The sequence below is a fragment of the Columba livia genome, chromosome 3, assembly GCF_036013475.1.
Source record: "Columba livia isolate bColLiv1 breed racing homer chromosome 3, bColLiv1.pat.W.v2, whole genome shotgun sequence".
In the NCBI taxonomy this organism is placed as follows: domain Eukaryota; kingdom Metazoa; phylum Chordata; class Aves; order Columbiformes; family Columbidae; genus Columba; species Columba livia.
Window position 1 is genome coordinate 86812995 of NC_088604.1, and position 16503 is coordinate 86829497.

Genomic DNA, 16503 nt, shown 5'->3' on the forward strand with positions numbered 1-16503 from the left:
TTTTTGAGTGAAATGAACTGTTAACTATATGTTGATGTGGATGTGGATGCATAAATTAGAAAGATGGGTGGATCTTAGCTTCCTATTAGCTCATACTAGTCATAGCTTATGGCCTTTGGCTCTTCCACATTAAAACTAAGTGTAACAAAATATAAATACATAATTGTCTCTTTTATTAAAGAAGTATCATGTATGACACGTAATGCTTCTTCAGTCTTATTTATATAGCCTACTTAGAGCTGAATGTTCCAGTGGCTGTGTAGCTTGACACAACTGTATATTGCCAGTTGTTGACCTTAGTCTTCAACAACTGGACTTGTGTACAAGTGAGAGAGCTGCTTGTGGCAGCATGGCAACTGCCGGTTTGGAATTTTTTTTCTTTAACATACTTGATATTTTTGGTCTAGGATGAGTTGGAATTTGGGAGTGTTTGATGTGAAATAAGAATTTTCTCTGACTTGACGAAGTTTGAAATAAAACTTCTGCAGATTAATCCATTTAACCGGTGTTGGAAATCTAGTGCTCTGTGTTTTGCTTCTCATGTGCACGGTGACATCCTCTCTTCCCCTTTTCTTGCAGCTGATAATCCTGTAGTTGCTGAAGAGAAAGGACCCTGCTACCGGTTTGTTAGCGCAGGAAAGCAATGCATGCATCCTCTGTCTGTTCAGCTCAGCAAGCAGCTTTGCTGTTGCAGTGTTGGCAAAGCCTGGGGCCCGCACTGTGAGAAGTGCCCACTTCCAGGAACAGGTAAGAACTGCCCATTAAAAACACAAGCTCTTGCCCCCATCCTATATTTATTCTGCATGCTTTGAAAAGAAATATCTGTCTATTAATCAATTTTAAACAAGAGGTGTCCATCAGTAAATTGTGATGGTTCTCTACATGATAGTAGAGTAATCACATATCTAGTAGTTTTGTTCGTAGGGATTTGTGATTAAAACAAAGGAATTATCCTTGATATGTTGTGATAGAATTCCAGATTAACAATATTTGCATCTCAGAATATGTCCTTGAACTTTGATTCTCCATCACATGAAGATAAGTTTATTGTACATTTTATTCTGATTACAAATATAGGCAAATTAACCCAAAATCTAATGAAAGTTCTTCAGTTGTTAAAGGCACTATTGAAAGGATGGCAGCTTTTGAGAATTAGGTTACGGAATGCCATTTGTTGTAGTTTACTGTTAGTGGGATATGTGTGGGGGTATCTGTGCTTTCTAGCTTTCCTTCATGTTTTCACTATCCATTTTGAGGAAAGTGCCAAGTGTAGTGTTGCCTTCTTAACTATAAACTGATAGTTAAACATTTCTTGGCACCTTTCACTTAAACAATTCCTTACTTGATACACAAAGTTCACTTGTATTATCAGTGTTCACTTGGAGTCCTGCTGGTTTTTAAATACATAGGGACTTGGAAAACACCAGCTTTTTTGGTCACCACCATCATTAGGCTGCTCATAGACTAAGATACCACATATTGTAAATACTGATTGCTTCTTCTATTCCCCAATTTCGCTTAAAACGAAAATGACCAAAATTGGAGTTTTTAGTCAAAATCAATTTAATATTATTTTTGTCCAAATATATGGTAAAATTAATATTTTTAAAAGCATCACTGCTTATTGTAACATACATGATGTCCAGCCTATTTGGAATTTTGGCATAGGTATTTGTAATGGTCATCCACTGTTCATACTGAAGTCGCTGCTGCAGATGTCACTGTTATGATGCAGGTCTCAGGGTATTTTATAAAGTTTCAGATTTTTCAAAACTAGCTAGTTGCTTTGGGAAATGCGCAGCTAGCATCAGACATGTTAAGAGCAGAAGATTCCTTACTTTTTCAAGTTGGGCTTACAGAAATGGAAGTGACCAACATTTTTGAGCATTTTAATTGATTTTTAAAGCCATTATTTCCTGCATGACCATTGGGATTTTTAAGTCCATGTCAGTTTCAGATAAATAATATTTCTGTGGCATTTTAATGGAGAAAAAAATATATTCTCATCAGATGACTTGCAGATTTGTTACATCTATGAAAATATTGCATGAGGCTTTCACCTCTGTCCCTGGGAAAGTAATGGAACAGCTTATCATTGGTGCCATCTCAAGGCATATCAAGGATAAGAGGGTTATTAGGGGCAGTCAGCATGGCTTTACCAAGGGTAAGTCATGCTTGACCAACCTCATAGCCTTTTATGAGAATGTAACAAGGTGGATGGATGATGGCAGAGTGGTGTATGTGGTCTCCCTTGACTTCAGTAAAGCCTTTGACACAGTCTCCCACAGCATCCTCACAGCTAAGCTGAGGAAGTGTGGTCTAGACAATAGAGTAGTGAGGTGGGTTGCAGACTGCCTTAAGGAGAGAAGCCAGAGAGTGGTAGTCAATGGTGCGGAGTCTAGTTGGAGGCCAGCATCTAGTGGAGTGCCTCAGGGGTCAGTACTGGGGCCAATATTATTCAATATATTCATTAACGATTTAGACGAGGGAATAGAGTGTACTATCAGCAAGTTTGCTGATGACACTAAGCTGGGAGGAGTGGCTGACACGCCAGAAGGCTGTGCTGCCATCCAGCGGGACCTGGACAGGCTGGAGAGTTGGGCGGGGAATAACCTAATGAAATTTAACAAGGGAAAGTGTAGAGTCCTGCATCTGGGCAGGAACAACCCCAGGTTCCAGTATAGGTTGGGAAATTACATATTAGAGAGCAGTGTAGGGGAAAGGGACCTGGGGGTCCTGGTGGACAGCAGGATGACCATGAGCCAGCACTGTGCCCTTGTGGCCAGGAAGGCCAGTGACATCCTGGGGTGTATTAGAAGGGAGGTGGTTAGAAGATCGAGAGAGGTTCTCCTTCCCCTCTACTCCGCCCTGGTGAGACCCCATCTGGAATATTGTGTCCAGTTCTGGGCCCCTCAGTTCCAGAAGGACAGGGAACTGCTGGAGAGGGTCCAGCGTAGGGCAACGAAGATGATTAAGGGAGTGGAGCATCTCCCTTATGAAGAAAGGCTGAGGGAGCTGGGTCTCTTTAGTTTGGAGAAGAGGAGTCTGAGGGGTGACCTTATTAATGTTTATAAATATATAAAGGGTGAATGCCATGAGGATGGAGCCAGGCTCTTCTAGGTGGCAAACAATGATAGGACAAGGGGTAATGGGTACAAAATGGAACACAGGAGGTTCCACTTAAATATGAGGAGAAGAAACTTCTTCTCAGTGAGGGTGACAGACACTGGAACAGGCTGCCCAGGGAGGTTGTGGAGTCTCCTTCTCTGGAGACATTCAAAACCCGCCTGGACATGTTCCTGTGCGACCTCACCTAGGCGTTCCTGCTCCAGCAGGGGGATTGGACTAGATGATCTTTTGAGGTCCCTTCCAATCCCAAACATACTGTGATACTGTGTGATACTGTGATACCCAATTGTGTATATTCTGGAGCAGATAACTGATCTTTTTGTGGACTGCTCTCTAGTCATAAAAATAATTTAATATTATGCAGAATTGGTTATTTTAGTGATTTTTTTTTTATTATTATTAAAAGACTTCAGAAAGAAAATCTGTGAGCAGAACATTTTGATGGGCTGTGTGGGAAACACTTCTCCCATTTCATGACGACTTTCATTATTTAAAACGTGTTCCTTTCTATAACAGGTTAAATTCATAATCTTTCAGAGTTTTCTATGAAAAATGTGTGAAAGTGGGATATTCCAGAATGGGGTAATGTATTTACTGCAGCATCCCGTGTTAATTTAAGAGTAATTGAATTTAAAATGTCACAATGTCACTCACTTTTAAATTATTTTTACGAAGTAGACCAGCTCCAAAAGAGAGACAGAGAGGCCAGCTTTGTATATGCGGGTGCTGAGAGCACTTATCAGAACTGTGGTAGGATAAGGTTCACATTTCTGTCCTGCATTTGAGAACATATGACTTTAAACAAGGTTTCCTACATCCCGAGTACGCACCTGAAGGAACAGTAGTCAAATTTTCTCTGACTTCCTCCTTTGACCAGAATTCCAACCCTCATTTGGGTGTTTTTGCAGCAAGTTTTGATATTAGCGTTTCCCAGGAAATGTATTTCATCATTCTGAATCACTAAATTTAATCAGTTTGACCTTTCATCTTTTCTGTTACTAAGACACCATCAGAACACAGTATGCAATTAATGTATACTGCAATTTAATGTATAATATTAGGAATTAATCTGTGGAGTACCTGTAGCTAGTATTTTGTGGTTTTATTTTAGATGATAATTAATTTTAAAACCTTGATGCCTTCAAAGTAGAATTTGTGAACTTACCAATGCCCCACTCTGCATGACACTTAGGAAGCTAAGAAATCACAACAGGCACATGGGAGACAGAATCTTTTCATCCCGGCACAGTTTGACTTAGAGCAATGAGGACGATGGTGCACTGCCCCCTCAAGAGTCCTGAAGGACCCCTGTCCCTGACAGGAGCACAGCTATTAGCTTTGCTGGGGAGGAAGGCTGACCTTTATTTTTTTTTTAATTCTAGTCATCCACTATGACTGCAAAACCTGATGCTTATGTAGAGCAGCTGCAGAGATCAGAGCAGGTCCTGCTGCCTGACTTTCATTACCCTTTTCTGTAGCAGCTTTAGAAATGAGATGATTTCTCCTCTCTTCCAGTGGTGATTTGGCTTTTTATGATCCCCATCTTGTTTTTACCAACCCACTGAGGTCAGTGGAAAGACTTATTCAGTTAAATGGCATTTGGATCAGGGCTGGTATGAGACCTCTGATGTAGTCAAATGAGATCCCGTGAATGAGTGTTGTTACTGGTTGATGTTCTTCTAGTCCTCTAGTACCGGGGTAGTGAGCTTCCTTCCTTTGGTTTCTGCAAAAAGAGAATGATAGAAACAGTGATCTTCATTCTTTATGCAATGTAGATGGTGACGAAAATGTACTTTTGTAGAGGATTAATACAAAAAATTATCTTCATATAATGATAGATTAAACATAACTGAAGAAAGATGGTAAACTGGAGTGGAAACCTCTTGGGAATAACAGCCAGCACATGCTTATGGGAGAATGCTCAGTCATATTAACATGCAATGCATAGCTTGTCTTTAAGTAGTTTTTCGTAAAAATGTATATACAATATGAGATTAAATTTTTTAGTGGTAGTCATTATATTTTCCACTATGTCAACATATTGCACTTTTAGACTCCTAAAAGGAATATTTTCCCATCCCAAATCTAGCTGCTTTTAAGGAAATCTGCCCTGGTGGAATGGGTTATACGGTTTCTGGCCCTCACAGAAACAAGCTATATCATCACCCTGCAGTTAGAGTACAGCCACCTGTCATTGGCAAGACCCCGATTACTCAACCTGTTGCTAAAGGTACTTCTCCTCCACCTCTCCCAGCAAAGGAAGAGCCAGTGGAGGCACTGACCTTCTCACAGAAAAGTGAGACTGAGATGGCTGTGCAAGAAGGTGAGAGTGGGAAAATTTAGTCTTTCTATATTTCTGTGCATGTGCCTTCAATTGTATGTTTCTTTGTAGAGTAGCTGCGTACAGTGCAGGGCAAAGCAGCATGGCTTCCCACAGCAGAGCATTCCATGTCGTGCAGTGGGTTGCGTTACATGATTTACTTCTGAAGTTTTATGTATAGCTCCTACCAGATGCTGAGAACACCATGGAGAGATACTGCTTTAATCTCATTAATTTTTGTGATAAGAAATAGTAAATACTTGTTGTGAGACTTTTATAAAGATATTTTTAATCTCTAACATATGACCAAGGACTCAGCTCAGGCTTTGATTTACTAGTATCTGGGGTGGCAGAAGCTAAGGGGTTTTCCTCATCTTCCTTCTATCTGCTCCTGTAGCTCAGCACCACCTGATGTGGCTGTGCATCCCCTCTGTGTGCTCTGCTCTCAGCCCTGCAGCTGCGCGCTCCCTCGCTGTGATCATGTCACATCAGCTCCCTGCTGGGCTGTTTAGCACTTTGTGAACTCCTCCAAGATCTTTTTCTCAGACTTTGTTTTCTGCAAGCTTCTCTAAGAACTTGTTGCAGCCAAAACTGTCCTGAATCTAAAGCACATACAGAAGCAAAGAAATGCAGGAAGCAACACTATTAGAAATACATTGCCTGCAAACTTGGCATGAACTAATTGGAGACAAGGCAAAATACCTTGCTGGAGAGCCCTCTCATTGTACTGAGTACTTAAAAGGTTATTTCCAAGTATCAATTATGTACCTGTATGTCAGGCCATTATTAGAAAGAGTTTCCATCAGCTGATCTTGCAAAATCCTGTGCAACATGAGTTACTTTCCAGTTAAAATAACGGCTTTAGTTTTGCTTTCAAAAAGAAGATGGAGCTAAGCTGAATCTAGAGAGAAAAATAAGCCATTCACATATACTTACAGACTGCATTGGGTTATAAAATCTCACATAAACCTCAGGGCTTTTCTGTGTTACAAAGTGGAAAAAAGTGGTGTATCATTTGCTAAAATATTACTTCAGTAATGAGAAAGATTGCCACGTTCTAGTAAATCTTAAAACACAGTCTGGAGAAAAAAGGAATATTGTGTTGGGGTTTTTTTAAATAAAAAACTTTTAAAAATATGCTTCGTCTAATTCATCAATGACATATACACATTTGAATTTTATATTCCAGTTTTAGATATGTTTGCATTTGGAGTTTTTGAGATTTCATTAAAAGTTCTCCCAGTTCTGATAATCAGCCTTCCTGCTAATACTGAAGATACTAGAGCAAGAAGAGTGAAATTTTATACATATACATATATATTTTTTTTTAATCTATCCTGTGGAAAATATTGATTGTGAAAAGAAAAATATTCTAACAGGGTTTTACAGAAGCATATAGATTTTCATCAGTAAAAGACATACTCAAAAAAAGGCAAACTGCAATGGAAAATAAAAACTTACATGAAATTTTTAGCTCTCCATCCCATGAAAAAGTCACTTTTGTGAGGGGGAAAAAAAAAAAACAAACTCAAATTTTGCCTTTGCTTGCTTCAAGAAAGGCAAATTTCTAAACTTGACTTTGTTTTTTTACAATGAATTATTGCAAATGTGTTATATATCATTATGATATTAATTTGCCTTTAAAATATTTCCAGATATTGATATTCCTGGGAAGGAGTAAAAAAGTTTAGTCAGTGAATCAATAACCACTGAGTTTCTTGGTTTGCTTCCAAGGAAAAAATTAAACAACTGAGAAACCTATAAGGCAGCTGAACACCAAGTGAATAATTACAAGCCTTGGTCAGCGTGTAGAATCTTATTCTGCTTTCTGCCTAGTTTTTACGCTTGCTTCAGGAACATTACTTCAGGTTTGCACCATTTCGGAATGAGATCAGAGCCTGAAATTTTTCTGTGATGGTAACAACCACTTTCAAATGCACTAGTTGTTTTAAATAGAATATGTAAGTGTTATGTGAAAACCGATTAATTTTCTTTTTTCTTTCTCGTTTTAGTGGCAACTGCAGCCCCTGATCAGGTAAAACATGATGTGATTTATCTAGCAATTAGAATGCAGACCATATGTATGAGAAGTGATACGATAACCCTGAAAATTATTTAGGATTTATAAGGAACAAACAACTCGCTGTAGATTTACAGTGCAAACCCTGAGGCAAAAAGAGCTCATGTTATTACATACAACAACGGGCAGCTAGTGAGGTACAGGAAAGAGATTAACTTCTCTGTAGGGTATTGGTGGAGGGTCTAGTACTATGTTGTTCTATCCCATTCTGGAGCCTGTATTTTAAAGAGGATATTGAAAAATGCAGACAGTATGAGGAAGAGCCACAGATACTGACAGCTAGAGAAAATGAATTGGAGAAAAACAGTATGAAGCTTCGAGCAGTATTTGTAACACCTGCTTAAGAGATTTGTATTAATGTATTTGTATTAATTTGTATTAGTTGCCTAGGTTTTTTAGGGTTGTTGTGTATTTGGTGAAGAGCAGGTGTATGTCTGTGGTAAGTCCCCTATTCTGGAGATTCCAGGTTCTCTCTGCTGAAGATAATGGGATTTGTAGGAATAACTGCAGTTGTATTTCGTTTCCCCAAAGACTTAGAAGCATCTAACACTTTTATGAAAATAAGATGATCAGTGCAATAGCTAAGAGAGAACCTTTCACAGTGGTCAAAGACTTAGAGACATGTGATTATATACTTTTGTGTGATGCCGAACTGCAATTTAATACTGTTTGTAAGCAAGTAAAGGCTAGCAGATGGGAGAGCTGTGAAGGGACAAAGATACAGTTAGAAGCTCTGTGAAATCACTGCTTCAAACAAAATAAATATTAAATTTTATGCCATTGTATAAATATAGTATTCCATGTTCTTTCAGGCTTAAATAGGTGGTAGTTAATGATCTGCTATCAAAAGTTACTCAGGTGCAGATGTTAGCAGATTCCCAAACTAGGAGTTTGTGGCTTGTTATGATAGCTGAATTAAGAGAATGTTTTCAGAATGTAGATTTTTAATCCTTGTTTTAGGAATTAGCTTCCCTTGATCAAGAAAAGCAGCCTGATCTAGAACCTGGGCAGCCTCAGCTTTCTCCTGGAATTTCAACAATTAACCTTCATCCACAGTTTCCAGGTAACTTGTTTTGACTTATCTTTTAGTATGGGAGAGTGCTTACTAATCTTTAAGGAATGGGAAGGTAGCAATTGTAACAGAGATAAATGAAAATTTGATTGTTGCTGCACAAGCAATTTTACCATGAGCAGAATGCAGGAAAAAAATCATGGAAGCTCAAGTGGGGGGAATTGAGAAGTTGGCGTTGGCTGGGTGACTTGTTAGGAGGTAAAGACGTATTTTAGGCAGAAGGGATATCCTGGATCATGTACATGATTTGATGTCAGCAGAGTTGAGGCCTTGTACCCCTTTCAAGAGGAAACTTTACTTAGGTGCCTCCTTGTAACTGTTGCTGCAAAAGTTTTACTATTGTGCTTGCTTCCTTTAGCACCTCAAGTTTTTTCACAAGCAGTAGAATGGTGGAAACCCCTATTATACTATTTTTTTCTACTCCTGATCTAAGCAGAATAAACTAATGAAAAGCTCCACAGTGTCTGGTTCATTCAATATCATGTCTGCAATCTTTAAGAGTTTTTGTTTTTTGAATGCTTTAAGGGTTTTGGGGTTTTTTTTGGATGTGATTGATTTGCATTCCATGTCACACAGTAGTGATTGAGAAAACATCTCCTCCTCTGCCTGTTGAAGTTGCTCCTGAAGTCTCTACTTCAAGTGCAAGTCAAGTAATTGCACCTACTCAAGTTACAGGTATTGTGCTTCCTTTTTAGAAGTTAAATAAATTAAGAAATGACTGTGAGTTCCTGACACTGTAACTTGTTCCATGCTACTTCTGAATTATAATAATTAAGAGAATGTAGCTGTAGAACAGAAAGGAATACTCTGGGGAGAGAGAGAAATTACAGCACAGCAATGAGGGTACTGTCAACAGAGCCAGGGCTGGGCCCTCCTTGGGGGCACCTGCCATTTCTGTGCCCATAAGTAAATGACAGAAGGAAAAATAATAATTCCACCTCAGATTATATGATCTGCAGCTGACATCTGGAACTGAAGACCTCTTGGATATAAGTCAGGTCTTTAGACAGTCTGCAGATGTGTTCATGACGTACACGTGATCATCTTCTTTGAGGGATGTAGACTTCATGACATCTAGATAAGCACATTCTACAAAAAGCAGATGAGGAGTTACCGTATTTTAAAATGTTCTTTCGACGTTTGTACTTCTTTCTTTTTTGATGTATTAAAGTTGCCTTTTCTACATCCATGTGTCAAGAGTGAAAATAACAGAAACACAGGTAAATGCTCCGTTATAGCTGAAAATTGTCGAAGTGATGGATGTGTCCAAAAGGCATGAAAACTTTACTTGCTGTTTTTTGAAAACAAAAAGGTGAATGTACTATGTGTGTATACCTGAGAGCATTACAATGTCACATTAGCTAGTCTCTCAGAATTAACACAGGCTTTAAAGTAATTGCAATATCCAGGTAAATACTTTAAGATGTGGAATTGTGTATGGTAGAGATACGTAGGCCTACCAATGGTTTCCCACTTTGCATTCACAGGGAGCAATTGCACATGCTTTAATAAAAGTTTAACTCTTCAAAAATGGCTTTCCTTCGTGCAGAAATGGATTTTTGAGTTGCACACAGCATGCAAAGGGTCTAAATCACCCAGGTGTTTGAAGTATGATACTGCCTGCAGTTAAATCCTCCTGAATCTACTGTAGGAGTAGAGAAAGTATCTTGTCGTTCTGTAAGCATTCAGCTGCCTCATCCAATTACCTGTAATTACGGTTTGTAATCCCATATGGAAGTTCTGCTAGTGGTGATTGTCAAGCTGCAATTTGGAAGTCAGCTCTGCTGAGATGGTGCCCCTTCTGCTAGTCAGCTCCCTGTGTCCCTACAGGGAGAGGATGTTACCCTGCCAGCAATCAGTTACTAACATCAGTTAGTAAAAAAAGTGGTTAATTTTCCATGTTCTGCTGGTTTTTCTTTCCTCAGGAAAAGGAGTTAAACTAGACTTGCTGCATGCTATAAACAAATAAATCATTCTGTTGTTCAGATACAGTTCCCAGTGGTGTTCAAATATTTAAGAGATAGTAAAGTAAAAGTGAAATAAGATTTGTAGGACATAATCCTAAATTGGATTTAAAAAACTGAATGCAGTTAAGATTGAGAATTTTTTGAGTGCCTCAATTCTGTACTTTTTTTTGTTTGCTTAGAAATCAACGAATGTACAGTTAATCCTGATATCTGTGGAGCGGGACACTGTGTTAATTTGCCTGTGGGATACACTTGCATCTGCTACGAGGGGTACAGACTTAACGATCAGCAGACAAAGTGCTCTGGTATGGATGGATGTGTTCAAAAATCTGGAAGAACTATGCTATTAAATGCTTGAAATGTAGAGTCTGGTCAGGGGAAATATGCTACAGAGCAGTCAGGAGTTGCTTCCTCTACTGAATGCTTCCAAATTACAAAGGAACTAGTTTTCGTATGTCAAATAAAATTTGCCAGCTAGTCTCTGATACTGCTTTTGTGCTGCTCAGAACTGAATGTGAATTTATTTAAATTGAATGAAAGCCTTTCCCATTGTCAGATGAGAGAAAAAGTGATTAGACCATTTCTTCTCAGCTTTAGACCAGGTATCTAAAATCATCAGACTGCTGCAGATACACTTCTGTTTGGAGAAAGAATGAGTGTTTCTCAGAATGATTTACTCAGCTACCAGCTCTGCAGGTGAACTAAATCCAGTTGTTTTGTTAGGTCTTTCCATTCAACCTTCTGCTGAAAAGAGAAAGTACATCATCTCAGAAGAACATTAGGAGGTCTGCAAAGTGAGGTGTTCATCCCCTTCTAAGCCTGGAAGTTCTGAAGCAGAGGGCTCTGAGGAACGTGAGGCAGAGCCCAGACTGTCTCTGCACGAGCCATTTCAGATTTGGAAGCAGCTGTACTGGTGTCTTTCCTTTGTTCAGAGTACACTGGTTCCTCTGTAACTTGGATCAGAAAGGGTTTAGTATACCGTGTTGCCAGATTACGTGCTGTCAACTTTGCTTGCTACCAAAATTTCAGTAACTTCACACTGATACACGTGCTATCAGGTGCAACTTCAGTATTAAAAGTAATTTCCACAAATATGCAGCCAAATGAAAACTTTAAACCCTTCTATTTCATCCAAATTGTGTTAATGTTCCATGCTTGCAGCTTGTGCTCAGCTTGTACTCAGTGTAGTGATTTGAATAGCAATCATGTCACATTCTCCAGGCCACTGCAATATTCTTGTGGTCTAAGCCAATAAGAGCATTTTTTCCAACCAAAACTATTTAATGCAACTTTTTTTCAGCTGTGAGGGAGAGGAAAACAAATACTTTTTCAAATAGTTAAAATAATTACAAGATCAATCTTTTCAAAAGCATGGCATAAAATGCTCAAAAAGAATCACAACTGTATATGTTATTCTATAGGCTTATTTTTTATTTCTTTTATAGATATTAATGAGTGTATTCAGGCACCCCATCTCTGTTCCCTTGGACGCTGTGAAAATACAGAAGGAAGTTTCCTATGTATTTGCCAAGCTGGATTCATGGCCAGTGAAGATGGAACTGACTGCGTTGGTAATTACTGGTCTCCTTTATAGAAAATAAAAATACAAAAAGTAATCAGGAAGCTTATTTAAAACTCTTTAAAGTCCCTTTTTCAGCTTTTTTCCTCAGTGTCATTGGTACTGGACTGATGTCTGGAAGTATTTTTAACTGGCTTTCACCAGGTGCTGTGGTGTAGAAAATATTTGAGTAGTTCCTACTGCTTTTGTTGAAAAACAAGAATTGATTAAGTATCCTGGTTGTTTACGAAAATTACCATTCAGTAAAAACACCTTCTGTGGTGGAAAATACAAATATTCAAAACTCTTTCAATCACTAGCAGCTGCAACCAGCCATATTTTTACATATAGCTGCAACCAGCTACGGACTATGCAGAGCAGTGCAAACAGCCTTGAACCGGCTGTGATTTTCCGCAGGTTTGTGCTGCCTTGGGCACAATATACACGCAGTGACACTCGTGTTTGCGAGCACAGGGCAGCTCACTGGCCTTCTTCCTACAGCCTGGTTGTTTCTAGAGCTCATTCTCCCAGTGAGGTGAAGGTAGAACTGCTCATTAAGAACAGCTGTAGGGCTGTGGCTTGCAAACACCTTCAAAAATCCCAAGTTACTTACGCTTAATTAAAGCAGAGTGTAGAGGAGATGCAAGCATTTGGTAATTTCATGGCGAAGTGAAGTTTCTCTTCTCTTTTTCATCTGCAGATTTTGATGAATGTTCAAGACCTCATATTTGTGGGGAAGGCTTTTGTATAAATACTCTTGGCTCATACAGATGTGAATATTGTGATAGTGGATACCAAATGAACAGGAGAGGTGAATGTGAAGGTAGGTTTGGACTCTTCACCACTAATAATACAGTAGCAGTTGCCAAGCCAAACAGCTACAGTAGGACAAGCTATTTGTTCACATTGACTGCTGTTCCTGATCTCGGAGAACTCTACATCTGTTTCTTTATTTTTTAAGAAATCTGGCCATTAGATGGAAATATTAAAATAACACAGATTTTTTTTCATGTTTAACTTAACATTTTTTGACCTGGTACATTTCTTTTAATTCCTTTCAATCTCCTTTTGCTATTTGATTTCCGATGGAATGTCTTGGCACAGTGATTTTATATCTGTGTTCAGAGTTCCCTTTCCCAGTCCCTCATTGTGCTTATTTCCGTGAATAATGTCTCTAGCTTAATCTTACTGCTGCATTTCTGTCGCAGCTACTTTCTTCATTTAATTTGCCTTCAGATCTTTTAACCTCCCCCTGTACAGCAGCTGAACACGGCAGAATGTTCTGAAGGACATTGCTGTTTTACCTACAACAGCATGTCGTGGATGGTGAAGTTACCGTTTATTCATACCACAAAAACAATGCTAAATGTTACTGCTGTTTGGAATGATTCGCGTTGCCTGCTGTTCGTGGGAGAATTGGCACTACAGCTTGAGCAGCAAAGGGAGAATTCTCACAGGGCGCAATCTTAAACGAGAAGCCTTTTTGACTACTCTCCCATCTTTTCAGTCATTTGATGCCTAGAACTACAATTCAATTCCTATTATTTAGATTTGAGACACTGCAAAGGAGTTCACCTGCTATGGACAGAACCATCTTGCGACAGCTGTTTTAAGAGCTCTTGCCACAGAATCTCGTAACTTGGTTGTCAGCCCTCCTCTGCATACTTTACCAAGTTTCTATTTAAAAAAAAAAAAAAAAAAACTGTAACTTTTTAACATTTTAACAGGTAGTAAATGATACGTTTATTTTTTTAAATTTGGAAAGATATATCCAGCAGGTATTTCATGTTACAGGATATCCTAGGACATCTGACCTTCAAAACTACAAATTATTTTTAGTGTGATGCTTTTGCTTTTTTTGCTGTTCTTTTTTAATTTTTAACTTGAATTGTGAACTAAAAACCACAAGCAGCCATTTCATTTTAAACACGGTTTTGCTCATGCTGTAGTCTAAGTTACTTAGGACAGAACAAAGTTACTGACATGTTAGGTTGCCTAGCAAATCCGTGACTTAAAGGCGCTGTGGATATAGCTGCTCTGAGCATTGCTAAAAGAATCATCATTCTATTCAGACAATTTTTAAAAAAATTTAAATAAATGTTTCACACACTCTGCTCTTAGAACTACTGTTTCCAAATCTTCTCTGTCAGTAGGGAATCTGCGATTAAAATAAACTAGAAGAATATCAAAGTGCATCAAATTTCTTATTAGCTTGTATTTTAAGTAGTGTTCTGGTAGTCCTCTACCATTTAACTTAACAACTTGCAGTTTCTGAAACGAGATTCTCTGTTGAAATTTATTTAAGCCTGCTTAAGAGAAAAACCCTCTTACACTAAATCCATCAAGCCAAGGAAATGACACATTTGGGGAATCATTTCACCATGTCATTACACCTACACGTTATAGTCACCCTACTGACAGATTCCGGATTCCACAAATAACTCCTTTCCACCTCCTCCACACTTCAAAAACAAAGGCAAGAATCTTCCAAGCTGCACACAGTTCACTTACACGTCCTCACCCCACCTGCGTTCTGCCTCCAAGCTATTCTCACTCAAGCTCTGTCATGGGCCTAGCTTGGGAAACAGAGTGCATATATGGTTTTGGTTTTAAAGCCTGTTTATGTAGAACAGTGTTAAAGGCAGACCTGAACATAATTGCGCACAATTAAGTAGTCCTATAAAATCTTGTGATTTCTTTAAGCTTCAAAGCATTTAGACTTTATTTTGACTGAAAATTTCTGTACCAAATACATCATTCATGTTGTGTGTTTTGAGGGAAAATACATTCCAGGCAGTGCTGAGAACAATTTTCAGCAGAAGTGGATTTTTTTGTTAATTAAATTTTAAAAAATCTCACAGCAGTTTTACTGAGAAATGTTTGCATGTCCACATTGTGGCAGCTGAAGAGGCCTGTTGCTGTTTTTATGTGAAAATATTCTCATCATGATTCTATTAAAAAATACGATATGCCCACATCCAGTGGGTTATTTGGAGCTGGCATATTGGAGCTTCAGTTGTCGGAAAGACTGAGCATTGTCCGCTTAAATTACAAGTGTTGGAGACTTACACTCCTGTGAGCTTGTTCCCAAAACTAGGAATAAATTTCCTCCCTTAGTAAGTAGTCTTCTGCAAGTAGTCCTTACTTGCAGAAGACAACCACGAGGCTTGGGGCAGGGAAGGGACAGGAGCTTGGGAAGCCAGGTTTAGAGGTGATTTTGGCGACTTCATTAGTTCTGTGCTCTGCTGTGAAGCAAGTATTTGGTAGGAAGGATTATAATTATTCTGTAATTAAAGACCATATTATAAAATGATAGTCAAGCCTGAGAGCAGACTAGAATGAGGCTGCCCACACAGTTTTAATTCCAGCATCTTCTGATCATTGGTCACTTGACAGCAACTTGTGTTTGAAAGTCACTTTTATATGCAGTCTCTTTTAGATGGCATGTATTGCATGTATTATGGGTTTCTTTGGTGCAGGATAAGAAGTTCTTGGTAGATGCTTAGAGCCTGGAAAGGAGATTGATGAGTTTTTCAGGACTTGTCTCTTGTTTTGTCATGGGTAAACAAACTAGGACCTCTCCTGATGCAACAAGTCCCTCTCTCATCACCCTGAACAGTGATGTGTGTGTTGGTTGTGCCGGCTTTCAGACATAATTAACTCCTTGCTCCCTGTAAACATCTTTGATTACTCTTCACAAAATTGACTTTATAGTCCACATAATACTTACATGCTGCATAACTCTAGGACACTGGAGAATGCTAAATTCCTCTTGGTTTTGAGAAGCCAGAGTTACAATTTTATTGTTGCAATGCACTTCCAAAGTTTCTTGAGACTGACTACACGAAGAACCTCAGGACACTTCAATATGGTAAAGGTGTGATGTAAGAAAAGTTATTCTTACCTATCTAAAGCCAGAAATCTGATCTGCTCTATGTTACACTGCGAATCTTGAGTAGGTGCTCCATAACATAAAATTCAGATTCAGTTGCATGCACTATGATCTAAGTTATTTCTCAGAGATGCGCCCTCACAGGTACAAATCTGTGCGAACTTGTTCCTTCCTGGGTCTCTAGCAGGTAAAGTACACAACTCTTTAAATGTAACATGAGCATAATTAGAATAACCAGATTAGTTTATTGTTCAGTGTGCTGTTATGGCTTTGACCGATATTTCCTTTTATCTTCTCTTTTGAAGACATTGACGAATGCCTGACCCCAACTACTTGTCCAGATGCACAGTGCATTAATGCTCCTGGCTCTTACCAGTGCATTCCCTGCAGAGTGGGATTCCGAGGCTGGAATGGACAGTGCCGTGGTATGTTCAGTTCTCTCTGTGGTTATAGTTCCTGTTCCGAGATGCTGTACTTCCTATTAC

The 16503-nt window shown here is 38.8% G+C and overlaps 1 protein-coding gene across 22 annotated transcripts in view; it reads left to right on the forward strand.

Annotated features, from left to right (window-relative positions):
- The window catches only part of LTBP1 (latent transforming growth factor beta binding protein 1), a 205960-nt gene that overhangs the window by 136279 nt on the left and 53178 nt on the right, over positions 1-16503 (forward strand). For 5 of the 22 annotated variants that reach the window (XM_065058017.1, XM_065058007.1, XM_065058009.1 and 2 more), the window contains 9 exons: positions 580-747; positions 5219-5452; positions 7462-7484; positions 8490-8592; positions 9178-9276; positions 10748-10873; positions 12014-12139; positions 12827-12949; positions 16324-16443. In XM_065058017.1, coding sequence (XP_064914089.1) covers positions 580-747; positions 5219-5452; positions 7462-7484; positions 8490-8592; positions 9178-9276; positions 10748-10873; positions 12014-12139; positions 12827-12949; positions 16324-16443 — 1122 coding nt within the window. The remainder of the gene's footprint in view (positions 1-579; positions 748-5218; positions 5453-7461; positions 7485-8489; positions 8593-9177; positions 9277-10747; positions 10874-12013; positions 12140-12826; positions 12950-16323; positions 16444-16503) is intronic. The other 17 variants (XM_065058008.1, XM_065058010.1, XM_065058018.1 and 14 more) reach the window with 5 other exon arrangements.